Source organism: Telmatherina bonti (assembly GCF_933228915.1).
Source record: "Telmatherina bonti genome assembly, chromosome: 6".
Lineage (NCBI taxonomy): Eukaryota > Metazoa > Chordata > Actinopteri > Atheriniformes > Telmatherinidae > Telmatherina > Telmatherina bonti.
Window position 1 is genome coordinate 34,474,044 of NC_136624.1, and position 13,182 is coordinate 34,487,225.

General features: G+C 38.6%; 1 protein-coding gene across 1 annotated transcript; it reads right to left on the reverse strand.

The window, feature by feature from the left end:
• Positions 1-316: 316 nt before the first annotated feature.
• ikbke (inhibitor of nuclear factor kappa B kinase subunit epsilon) lies at positions 317-10,856 on the reverse strand (the record flags this gene model as incomplete). The annotated part of the gene is made up of 20 exons (XM_079242141.1): positions 317-455; positions 547-618; positions 1,155-1,249; positions 1,452-1,548; positions 4,118-4,219; positions 4,307-4,346; positions 4,737-4,813; positions 4,904-5,016; positions 5,707-5,764; positions 6,008-6,109; positions 6,224-6,315; positions 6,427-6,485; positions 6,636-6,835; positions 7,533-7,712; positions 7,861-7,971; positions 8,058-8,218; positions 9,837-10,018; positions 10,098-10,227; positions 10,386-10,523; positions 10,758-10,856. 20 exons carry the CDS (start codon positions 10,854-10,856, stop codon positions 392-394), a joined length of 2,172 nt encoding a protein of 723 aa, XP_079098267.1. The 3' UTR covers positions 317-391.
• Positions 10,857-13,182: the final 2,326 nt, after the last annotated feature.

Sequence of the window (13,182 nt, forward strand, 5' to 3'; positions counted from 1 at the left end):
AAATATGGATTCCTCTGCAGGACAAAGAGGAAGCACAACCAATGAAAGGGGAGCAGCTGACTGGGCATTCAGCATGCTTCATCTTCTATAGCAGCCTATTAAAAATACAATAACACTAAAGGCATTAATGAGATTTGTATTGAACTGCTGTACTAACAAACACACACATACACCGACTAAAAATCCATTCGTGGCCTATCCCACAGGTTAATGGGCATCAGATCTTTCAATTGAGATTCACATTTTATTGATTGTGTGCTTCCTCTTTGCATAGAACCATTTCTTAAAAGCAGGATCACCGCATTTCTCAGCAGTTGCAGTAATGATGAGATGCTCGTCAGAGAGTCACAGCGGTGTGTGACATTGTGAGGTAAAGGTGGTGTGTTTTTTGTCACAGTGTGGTGGGTCTGGCTGGACTCTGAGTCAGGTCCGTCGCAGAGTTCACTGCTCCCAGACTGCAGGACCAGAGACACACAGTTAACATGGTGCTGCATAAGTGTGCGCACAAGCGATATTTATGGAGAGGGCGTTGTTTGCTCCACTAACCTCTCAATAATGCTGTTGTTACACTGCAGCTCTCTCACCAAAAGCTCCATTTCCTCCCTCAAGTGGTGCATCCTACAGCAAAGCAAGATTTACTGTCAAGCGACTGCGTAAATGCTACACACATATACAGATTTGAACATGCATACTTACTATGACACTGCATTGACATTCACTTATTTTCTTTGGCTTTCAACGCTTATTGCGGTGATGATTTGATCTCATTGAAGGTTTTACACTGTTTTAGGGCATTTTATAATTTTTAAAAATATTCTGCCCTGTGTTTTAGAATATATGAAGTATATAGTATATAAAGGATTTATTCTTTAAATGATTTGTTGTTTTATTGTTCAGACCTTTGGTCCATATAGTCGTGTTTAAAGAGCTCCATAAGGTTGGACAAGATTTGGTGTGGAGAACCCAACCTCACTAAACCCATACCCAATTTTAGCTTAACCTCAAATCACACTCCTAACAGCACTCAACATGACAGAGTTTATTTTAGAGTAGAGGCCATGAGGACTGATGTGTTTAAATAAAGTTAAAAAAAAAAAAAAAAAACACAAGGACACAATAAGGTAGGGGGGAAAAAAAACAGGCTAAACACACACCTGGATACCATCTGGATCTGGTCCTTGTCCCTGGGTGTAAGGGCTGGCTGTTCTGCTCTATTGGTCTGCAGACTGTACAGCATTCTGTCCATAGCCTGAGGAGGACAGATGAGACATTACGTCTTCACTGAGGTGCGTGATGTCATTATAATGACTCAGAATTTGTGCAAAACAAAACAAACAAAAAAAAAAACAAAACTGTATAAAAAGGTCAAACTGCTTGTTCACAAATATGGCTCCAGGATCAAACATGAAAAAAAAAAAAACAGTAAGAAAGCCATGAAAAATTATGTTTACCTTCATCTGGTGCTGCTCGTTCATTTCCAGGTCTGCCAACAAGCCTGCGGAGTAAGAACTGAAGTCCAGCAGACGGGTCTGCATCTCCAGCGTAACACTGCAAAGAAAAGTAGAAGCACAGCTGAGTCAGTCACAACCTGCCGTCCCCTAAAACAAGACGGCACACAAACGACAACGGTGAAAATTAGAACCATACTTTGGTCTCTGAGGTAAGTTGGTCTCTGACAGCAAACTGTTCTTGCCTTAAAACGTAAAATCTATCTGACTGAGTGATGAAGTTTTGGCATTCATTAAAGCCAAGTGTTGGAGTTTTCCCATCGGCTGTTGCTTTGTTTCTCATGTTTCAGCAGAAATAGATGAGAACATCTTTCAGTATGAATCAGTAACATCTAAAAACTCTCCTGATTGTGTGACCCGTACAAAATACAACAAAGCAAATCTTCTTCAAGCGCTGTATTTTACACATATTAACTGCACATATTAGATGTTTAAATCATTTCAAATAAATGAGGAATTTCAGAGAAAAATATATTTACACCTCTCCCTTCTTTTCTCCTTTTATTCAGCCTATTCCTCTTCTCTCCCTTCCTCTTTTTACTCTTAGATCACCTCCTTTTTCTAAAGGCTGTTCTCTGAATTCTGATTGTGATTTCTTTTGTGGTTTTCTAGATAGTCCTTTCTGTTTAAGTGAACAGATCTATGGAGATGTATATGGCTTTGGTTTTATGGAAAAAGAAAATTTCCTTTTCAGTAACAGTTTCATATTTGTTCAAAATAAATAAGGTGAAGTAAAGAAGATGAGATTTAACAGGAGACCACAATTCAAGCTGGGAATTTACTGAAGGCGCCACCATGTTTTTGTATTATTCTAATAAAAACCTTAAAATTGTGGAGGATTAATAATGCATTCTTAAATGATCAACCGCATCCTGCTGATAATTCCTGGTCTACTTTCATACTTTTAGTCTGGTTAGGAAAATGCTGATGGTGATTCATGCGAGTGCAATGACAACAAAGGTGAAGTCCAATTTGAGCAATTTTATGAGCATTCGGCATCAAATGTCCGAGTCAATTTTTTTTTTTTTTTTTTTTTTTTTTAAATCTTCCATGGCATTTCCTCACTTGTCATATTTCGTAAGATATGGTGACCACCCTCCGACCAGGTTACTGTCTCTACTAAACAGATCCTAAAAAGGTCAGACCAGGGTTATTCAGCTCGGTCCTACGAGGTCCACAATCCAGCAGGTTTTCCATGTATCCCTGCTACAACGCAGCTGAACTGAATAGGCGGTTAGATCTATTTAATTTGACTCCAGTGTGTAGAAACAGGGATACATGGGAAATCTGCTGGATCACAGACCTCGTAGGACCGAGTTAAATACCCCTGGGTTAGATTAACAAAATAAAAGCACAGAGAGTATCTTCACCAAAGCATTTTAAAAGATATTTAACCCTTTAAGCTTTGAAAGCTACATTTTCTATACAGACTTAAGTCTGACATCATTTTCAAGACGATTCTATTTTATTCTATTCTACGACTTACATATGAGAGTGAGGACAACACAAGCACTAAATCAAGCAGCAGAGGACATCATAGGTAGGTGCTGGTCGGATTGCTGTGAGTCCAGTTGGATGCAGGTGTTGACATGACGTGCTACAGGCAGGAGTTTTTCCCCCTCTTTCTCCTCCTAACAATATTCCCTTTGTTAAAATACAAAGAATAAATCCCAGAATATTTGTTGCAAAGAACTGGGCCGAGTTCTCCAACTCCTCTGACAAATCGAGTTAAACTAAAAGCTCCTAGAAGAGCTGAGATAAGGACTCTGCAGATCGGACAGTTTGGCAGGTCGTTCCACCGCCGTCGAACAACCAAGGCAAAGTCTGGCTCGTGATTTAGTTGTGCGTTGTCATGGTAACACGTCTTTCACTGGTAGAGCTTCAGCGTCGAGAGGGAGTGTAGCTCTCTCTTGTTCATGGGCTTGCACCTCGCTTAGAGCGTACCTAAACTCATAACAGTGGAAGAACTGTGTGGGGGGGAACCAGAGCATCCTTAACGAGAGACTGGAAAGAACAGCTCTGGGACAATCAGCATTTTCTGTAACAGTGGTGGGAAAGTGGAATTCCTTTCTTGCTACTATCAGAGGGTCTGCCAGCTGTGAAGTGTTGCAAAAAATACCTTAACTTTGCTTAAATCTGCACAAGATTGACTGATTTTAACCTCTAAAATCTTGTTAAAGGCTTGACCCTTTATAGGTGCTGCTATAATTAAAGTTGGGTATTTTAATAGTAATTGTATTCACACTTTATATATGTTATATTTTCATCCTGTGTTATGACACTTCATCATTACTGTTGTATCCATAACTATTTTATATTATCTTGTATTTTTATCTTCTATTTATTGCAATTTATTTTATGTCATGTCTCCATTTTATATTTACTATTGTCTGTTCACCATATATTTAGCTTTTAGCTAACTGCTTTTATTGTGTAATTAAATGAATGAATGAAAAATACTTTATTAATCCCTAAAGGGAAATTCAATAATGTAGTATATAATAATTAATTTGAGGAGGTCTTGTTCGGAGGCTGATGGCTCCCTGGCAAATAAACAATAAAGCAAAGTTAACAAAGTTTGGAAATCAGACTCGAGCGCCTGCTCTGACCTGCTCCACGTCCTTGTTGTGGCCAAGAGGTCCTTATATCTCTGCATGCATTCCTCCTTGAAGAGAGATTTCACTCTCTTAATGTGGGATGACAGGTGGATTCTGGGAAAGAAGAGTGGCAAGCAGATTACCCCAGAGATCCCATGCTTCACACGCAAAATTAATCCTGAAACAAAGGTGCCAACTCACTTTTCGAATTTGTGGATCTGCTCATCATTATATGTCAACTCTGTGATTAGAAATAATTGCATAAATAACACTTTATACAAACAAATGTTGCACACGGGCATTGAAAATTAGCCTTGGCTAAAATGCTGCAGGATGTGCCATTAATCATGGAGCGTACTTGTCCTTATGAAATAAAAATAAAAAATTATACAGATAGGTCCAGATATGTTTTATTCACACATGTTTTGTTATTTCAGCTAAATAACAAAACATACTAGTTAAAAGTTAAATAATGCACATAAGCTCAAGGTGAAAGCAACATTAATTTGAGGGTCTTCCCTCCAAAGTTACTGACATAGTTTGGGAATAACAGTTCAGTCATGGAGATGGCCTGGATATGAGACGTTTATCTAAAATAACAGAAGCTGCGTGAGAAGAGAGGTGTACGTACTGCCAGTCAGTCTGTCTTTTCGATAATGTTGATGAATTGTCGTTATCTTCTGCAGCAGCATTTCCATCTTCTGACAGCTGTGTGAGGGAATAAAAGAGGTCAAACGTGTAAAACAACAAAAGCCATTGTTCACCCTGAAGTTCTGAAGACCTGTCCTGCCAGCGTACCTCTTGTCGCCGGCCAGAGTCTCTGCTAGTTTGGCCTGCTCTATCTGCAGGTGATCCAGTCGGTTCTGAAACTCCTGGATTCCAGCTGTGTAAACAGGCAGGTTCTCGTGGAGCTGGAAGGACAGCAGCCACAGATTCTCACACATGATGCATCGACACATTAAAAGCCTGCAGTAGGAGTTATGATTTACTCTCTTGCATTCTGGATGAAATAATATTCATTTTAGCACATTTAACTGAAAAACTGCTGTTTCTCATGATTTTGCCATGTTCTCTTCAAAGTAATTCCTGTTGCTTTCAATACGTTCAAGCATCGTTTTAAAACACAGGTGTCAAACTCTTTCCTGCAGGTGTTTTGTTGTCTCCATGCTCCAACACACCTGACCAAAAGAAATAAATAAGTTTCTGAATCCATTTGATTTGAATCAGCTGTGTTGGTGCAGGGAAACAACAAAAACCTGCTGGATACCGGACCTTGAGGACAGGAGTTCTACACCCCTGTTTTAAAAGGAAAGATGTTAATGGAAACTCCAGCGAGACATTAAACCAGAGGTCTCCAACTCGGTCCCACGAGGTCCACAATCCAGCAGGTTTCCCATGTATTTCTGCTTCAACACACCTGAATCAAATTAAATGGATCTAACAGCCTATCAGGTTCTGCACGAACGAACAATAATTAGAATCAGCTGTGTTGGAGAAAGGATGCATGGAAAACCTGCTGGTTTGCGGACTTCGTAGGGCCGAGTTGGAGACCTCTGCATTAGACGGACTGATCTCTCATGCTGTTACTTGATGGCACTCACCTGCTGCAGCTTTTGGCTGTTAGCAACTGAGCTCTGCTTTTCAGAGCAGTATGGGGCTCTGAGGAGCATTGTGCATACATGAAAGGAGAAAGAAGAAAAAGGGGGATGAAGATTAAAGATTACTAATGTGTTCAGGCTTCGTGAGAGATTTTACTCAGAATGATTAAGCTGGAAAGTTCAAACTCAAGGAGCAAGTACAGATCAAATAGACGATTCATTAAACTTTTTAAACATGTTGTTGTGCAAAATCCACACATCAGATAAGCAGAATTTATTTCAAGAAAAATCCAAATAAACTTACAGTTTATGAATCCTGAGTTGTGCATTGAAGCAGGAACGCAGTCTAATAGTGAGCACAGTAATATTGTGCATCGTTTCTTTACAATCACTACGCAACTTCATCCTGAGGAACGGCACGGACATAAAAAGGAGGAGCCACAGAGGAAGGGTCGTCAAAAAATTCCTTTTGTAACATGAGAAATATGTCAGCGTTTGTTTGAGAATGTGATTGTCTCACATGTAGCTGTAGTATCCCTGCAGCAGCAACTGTCGGTGTGTGTGAAGCAGCCGTGCGATCCTCAGATACTGGTGGACCACTCCGACTATTACCTACAGGTAAAATATGTTTGTTAAAGATCCTGGAGCAAAAAAAAAAAAAAAAAAAAAAAAAAAAAAAAGAGTTGGACTTTCATCACGGGTGGGACAGAAAAGCAGCAATACCTTGGAGAAATTGTAGTCAGCCACAACGTCAAATCTGGATGGAATTACATGATTGTCGGCTAGGCAGACAAGAGAGAATCCAAAATTAATCTTAACTAAACAGTCAAGCACCATTTCAAATGTGCTTTTATTCTCCTGCATATCATCAGAGAGAAATGGGATAAAAAAAATGAAGAACTTAGAATCGACAGCTTGATGTTTTCTCTTACGTTCTCTAAAGGGCAGACTGCTGTTGGCGTCAGGCGTGGGCCTGAGCAGAGCAATCAGAGGCTGAGAGGGTGAAGTACTTGGAAGGTTGACCACCTTCATGCTGCCCTCTAGAGACAGTTGATGACCCAGATACATCAGGTGTTGTTGCTGTAGCCCAATCCCAGTCTGTGATGCCACCTCCTCAAAGAAAACTGAAACTCTGAAAGAGAGAAGCGACAAGCTGAGGTGTTTTGTCGAATTTTCTGCCATTCTGTGGAAAAATGTTTACACAATGACTCATTTTGATCTGTAACTGTAGTAAAAACTGTAACAGATTACCTGAAGTTTATTTCAGACATGGCAACAATGCAGTTTATTGATCTATTAAGGAAGTGGAGCTCTGTTCTTGAGCAACAGATCAACAACATTAATAAGTCTCATACCTGAGTTTTCTTGCAACTGACTCAGCAGCATCTTTTGTTTTACATTTAATGTTGTCAATTCTTTTACTTTATTTGACAGAAATACAGACATGGAGTAAGATAAAAGACAAACACTGAAATTAAAGGCAAAGGCCAAAGCACCACCAGGGTAACAGATGACCTAAACTATTAGGATAACTCTCACATTAGAAAAAAAAAAAATCACATGTTCTTATATTATTTGAGCTTTGCTGCAATGATTAAAATAAGTGGAAAAGAAGTCTTTATGTAAGCAATGTATGGTTATTAACATAATCAGGATCAAATTTAAGCGCAACACACATCACTCTTCATAATTATGCAACTGCTGCACATTTCGGTCATATAATCTTCCAGGTAGATAGAATAAGCCACATTGTTGAGGTCTGTCACATATGCAAGATGTACTCTATAAGATCAGAATGTGTGTGTGATGACAGGCCTGTGCAGACGTACGTGTTGTAGTGATGCACGTAAATGCAGTGATCCGTGGCCTGATGCAAGAAAAAGAGGTGAACTGGCTGCCGCTGCAGTAAATCGGTGGTGGCTTTGAAAAACTTTTCAAAGCCCCAACACCTGTCCTGGTCAGCCTCCATTATACCTGCGAGTACAGGAACCAGCAGCACTTTCAGACCCCTGCAGCCAGAGAAACGGAGACAGACAGAAAGCAACAGAGGGGGCAGAAAAGACAAGAAACAGGTAGACAAAAGGAACATTTGTGACTTGCTCTCAATAAAGAATTACAGAAATACAGAATGCTATGAATTTTTATTAGATGTCACACTGAGAGAGTTGGCAGCTGTGAGGTAGGTGGTAACTCCACACTATAGGTCCACTTTCCACCTGCTGTACGCCTGCTATTGCTCCCATTGGTTTCTCCGTAGTTATCTTGTACCTGCACACCAAATCACACAAAAAGAAAAAGGTTTTGGACCTTGAAACAAAAAAAATGCTGCATGTGTGCGTGAAGCATTAGCTTACATGGTGAGCTTGTTCTTGCGAGGTCCTTCAAATGGCGTGAAGGGAAGCGTCCCAGTAGCAGCGTGGTATAAAGTCACACCGATACTCCACAGATCAACGCTCACTCCGTAGGATTTCTGGTGAGGCTTCCGCAACACAGCCCGTTCGTACATGTCTGGATGCTACACATGGACACACACAGTGAGAGGAGGATAAAATAAGCAGGTCTTCAGGGAAGAAACAGCCATAGGGATTTATGATCTTTAAATGTTGCACCATTCATATACAGTCGTGTAAAGTCCACACTTCTGATACTTATTTGTGTTTCTTCATCTGACCAGTAGAGGGCCACAGAGTATTCGATCATTTTCTGGACCTTTTTAAAGTGTTTCTTGCTTTAAATTGCTGTGATTTGACAACAAGTGATTTTAGGATCTGAAAGGGTACGTATACAGAGGGGGGACTTTTGACACAGCAACACCTAAAACAAAGAGATGCAGATCAGAGTAAAGAGTAAATGGTATCGTCAAGGAAAAGTCATGTGACCATGTAGGGTAGGGGAAAACACTGCACATACAACACTACCACAAGAGATATGAGTAAAATTATTATATTTTCATAAATACATCATAATAATGACAGTGACCGGCTTTACTCTAAAGCTTTTCTTAAATGAGAATTAAATCATAGAATTACAAGTGGACAAGAATCCTATAATGGCCTACCAACTTATCAGACTCTTTATTTCAGATGCAGTATAAAAACACCACTTTGTTGACGGTCAAACATGACAGTTTTTGTTTGGTTTTAACTTTAAACCAGCAGGAGTGGATTATAAATATGCCATGTTGTCTTAAGACGAGCAGTAACTGCAAAAGGAGAGGGTGTAAGAAAGCTTGGTGACCATCAAGGCAAATCTTTCAAACACAGCAACAAAGACATGGAAGAGTGTCCTAAAAAAAAGTGATTGTTTAAATTACGAATTAAAATCAGTGATTTAAAAAAATAATAAAATTCACAACATCATGGAACCACTGTTTGTTTTATTATTTTACCTACTGTATAGTTTCCCTGTTTCCTTTAACATCTTTTGGCGGCAACGGGTGGGAATTAGCCTTGGGATGTAATATTAGGAGTTAGCATTAATATTTTTTACGAGATGCTCATTAATTCACATTACCCTTTTAAAATACATAAAACAAGTTGGACTGTGATAATAATGCTGTTTGACTTTGGACATATCATCTTCAGAAGGTAAATTCAAGGTTTACTGAATCTGGATAAACATCTCTTAACATTTTGAGAGAGGAGAGAGGGTTATAGATCGTCTTGGTAGCTCTTCTACATTATTTTCATTTAATTATTCATTAGCTTAGTCCTGCTTCCTGGCAACATAGGAAAACTTTGTTTCAGCAAACTGCGGGAAGATCAGGGGAATTCTATCACTCAACTTCCTGGAATTCTTATCTGACACACAAACATTTTACATTTAAAGATTGTGACACTTTTAACTGTTTAGAAAAAACATATTTTTTGCTATTAATGTCATAAATTGTGGCACATCTTTATTGTATACTGTAAATATTACATTTAAAGGGATTTATATATATATATATATATATATATATATATATATATATATATATATATATATATATATATATATATATATATATATATAAACATTAACTTACAATATTTCAAAGCTTGGGTAATCTGTTTTTAACTTAATTTAATTTAATTTAATTGGAAAAATAGTGTACAGGTCATTTAAATTGGTTAAAATTATAGATATATTACCAGATACTCTTCAGTTCCATAAATAGACACAAACTTCTCATCATCATCCAGCTCTCTTGCTGCTCCAAAGTCTGTCAGCTTGTAAACGGACTTGCCGTCCTCTCCAACCTGGCGCATGATGTTCCCTGGCTTAATGTCCCGATGCACCACCCCATATTCTCGCAGGTGATTCATACCTTGCACTGCAGACAAGATAAGGTCATGGCAAATGGCATACAGGGAGGTATGCAACTATAGAATAACACCACATCATATACCTACCTATACACTGCAGGACAGTGAGGAACTCCATTTCAGGCAGGCCAAAAGCATTTTCTGGTTCTTCAAGCAGGTTGAGCAGACTCCCCCCTGAACAATACTCCATCACAAGAACTTTCTGCTTAGAGGGCAGCTGCAAGGAAAGAGACAAGGTAGTAAGCTACACTTGCCAAAATAATTAAATCCTAGAACCTATCGGTACATCGTCCATGGATGTGAATGCATTGTTGATATCTAGTTTCACGTCATCCTTGTGTCTTTGTATCTGTGTTTCTGCCATGGTTGCTTTACCTCCTCCACAGCAAAAAGCCTGACGATATTGCTGTGGTTGAGCTTCCTGAGCATCTCAAACTCTCTCATTTGGACATCACGGGGGCGGTTGTAGCTCAAAATGTTAAAAACCTTGACAGCCACAAGTTCACCCGACTTCTGTAAAACAAACAAAAAAAAAAACATACACGATATCTGTTTAATGTATCGCAGCATCATTTAAGGACGTCAGCAACAGCCCACATCACAGCAAACCACAGACTCGTCTCATCTTCAATGTCACATCTGAGCCAGAGAAAGTAGGCCGAAACCTTTGAAAGTGATGACAAAGCTTATGTGGGTGAGCTTTCCTGATTTTTAGTTGAGATGACAAACCATCCTCAGCGTGGTTACCTTGTTGCGTGCTCTGTAGACACTGGCAGTAGCACCTTGACCAAGGACATCTTGTAAAGACCACAGGTGGTTTGTTGTACTGGCTGTCAACGCTGTCATGCTGGGGAAAAAACAAAACACACAGGAAAACTCATGTTAAACCACAAAAAATCTCCTATAAATTACATACTAAAATCAAGGCTGGATTATCCAATGGGCATTATGAGCACAGGCCCAGAGGCCCATGTCCACTTGGGGCCCACGTAGGGCATATACCAGCAGTTTGGACATGAAACAAAATGTACATAAAAGCCAGATAGTTACACCACAGTGTCTAGTGTGTTGCTATTGGTACAATTGGCTGAGAGATGTTAGAAATGCCTTTCACAGTGTTTCATTCACAATTTTTACAAAGTTGCAGTGGGGAAGGGGGCCCCTGGAATACTATGGGCCCAGGGACCTGTGCACTTTTAATCCGGCCCTGACTAAAATATATCAGAAGAAACAACCAATTGTAAAATAAATAAATAAACGAATATATAAGTGATCACACTGGGCTAACTTCTTGTTCCTGGTCTACTAACTGGTTACAATTAGTTAACTCTTCAATTACACCCACAAAAAAAGTTAATACCTAGTAAGCTACTTAGGTTAATTTGCATAAGTCGGTTACTTAGTTTGTAGTTAGCTGGAAATTTTGTAACTATTTGAGCAAATTTGTTCAACTACATTAAGCACAGTTTGCTGTATTTTTAGCTTACCTGCAGGCGGCTATGCAGCTTGCTTCTGTCGTTATAACCCGGTTTAACTAGTATCAGTCGCAAACATCGAACTGATGTGTTTACGGCTGATCAAAGTAGTCAGGAAACAAAAAAACGCCTTCGCTTAAATATTCCGTAGCAGTGAAAAGTAAATCCATGACTAAAAAATGACTGGTTTCCGAAGAGGGGACATATAGAGCATACCACCTGTTTATGTTAATCTCCTTTTTTGTTTGGTGAACCTGAACATTTGCCTAGCTTCCTGAAAGGCAGCTGTCGATGTTGTGCCAGTGGTGTGAAGCGCTTGCTTAACAATGGGCGGAGTTGTCGTTTACGGAAACCCTGAACTTCCGACTTTTCTCGTGACCGCACACTTATAATGGGCAATGTACTTTTCCACACAGCACCCACTGGAATCCGAGAAAAGAACCCATTATTTTCTAATTCAGGTTCAATGGAAATATATATATATATATATTTTCTTAAAAAAGCAAACAGCTATAATAAAATAATGTGCTTCTATGTGGAAGCACTGCTACACATGTCTCTTTTAAATATGTTTGTATGACTGTATTTTTTTTTCTACCCCCCCTTTTTTTAATGGATTCAGAGTCTGAATAAAGATAAAGAAAATAATATATGTTGCATCAATCATAAACTAATATTTCGTTGAACAAGCCTTTGATGTTTCCACTACAGTCAAGTGTTTTCTGTACCTCTCAATCTGAGTCATGCACCTGTTTTGTCCCATTGTTTATCAGAAAAGTGGTGGAATTTGCTTTTTTTTTTCTTCAGCTTATTTAAACAAAAAAAAAAAAAAGAAAGAAAAAAAACATTGTTTTATATCATTACATTATAATTTAGCAAATTTTTAGTGACTGTTTCTTTTTCTACTCTCCAGTTATATGATTAACTGTTGTAAATTCTGCCTTTTCTTTAATGAAAGCATATGAATAAATTTGAGGACTTAAAGATGATGTACACACACACACACACACACACACACACACACACACACATATATATATATATATATATATATATATATATATATATATATGTATATATATGTATATATATATATATATATATATATATATATATATATATATATATATATATATATATATATATATATATATATGTTCATACCTACTGCCTTTTATGTGATAATATAAATCTATTTTCACATTTAAGGCTTTCAAGCCATCTCAGAAGCACTGGAAGTACAGCTCCACCGAGTTTGCATGTTGTCCCTGTGTATGCTTTTCCAGGTAGATTAGTTTTCTCCCACACAGGTTAATAAATTACTCTAACTTGACCCTAGGAATAAAGGTGAGCATGAATGGTTGTTTGTTTCTGGGATGAACTGGTGCTCTGTTCACGGTGCCATCACAGTCAAAACATGATACATACAGTACATACAATATACAGATACACAAGAGAGTGGATCCTCTCTCTTTCCCAATGATTGCTGGGATTCAACTTCCCTGACCCTTAACCGGACTAAATGGCTAAGAATATGACTGTCCAGGCCAGTCCAGTACCAGCACTCTTTATGTCCTCTGCCAGATCTATGTTGTACAGATTATACTTGAGTTTTCTGTTGTAATGCTGAACCATGAATGGATGTCCCTAAATAATTTACACAAGTTACTCCAACATTTCAAAGAACTTTTCTTTAC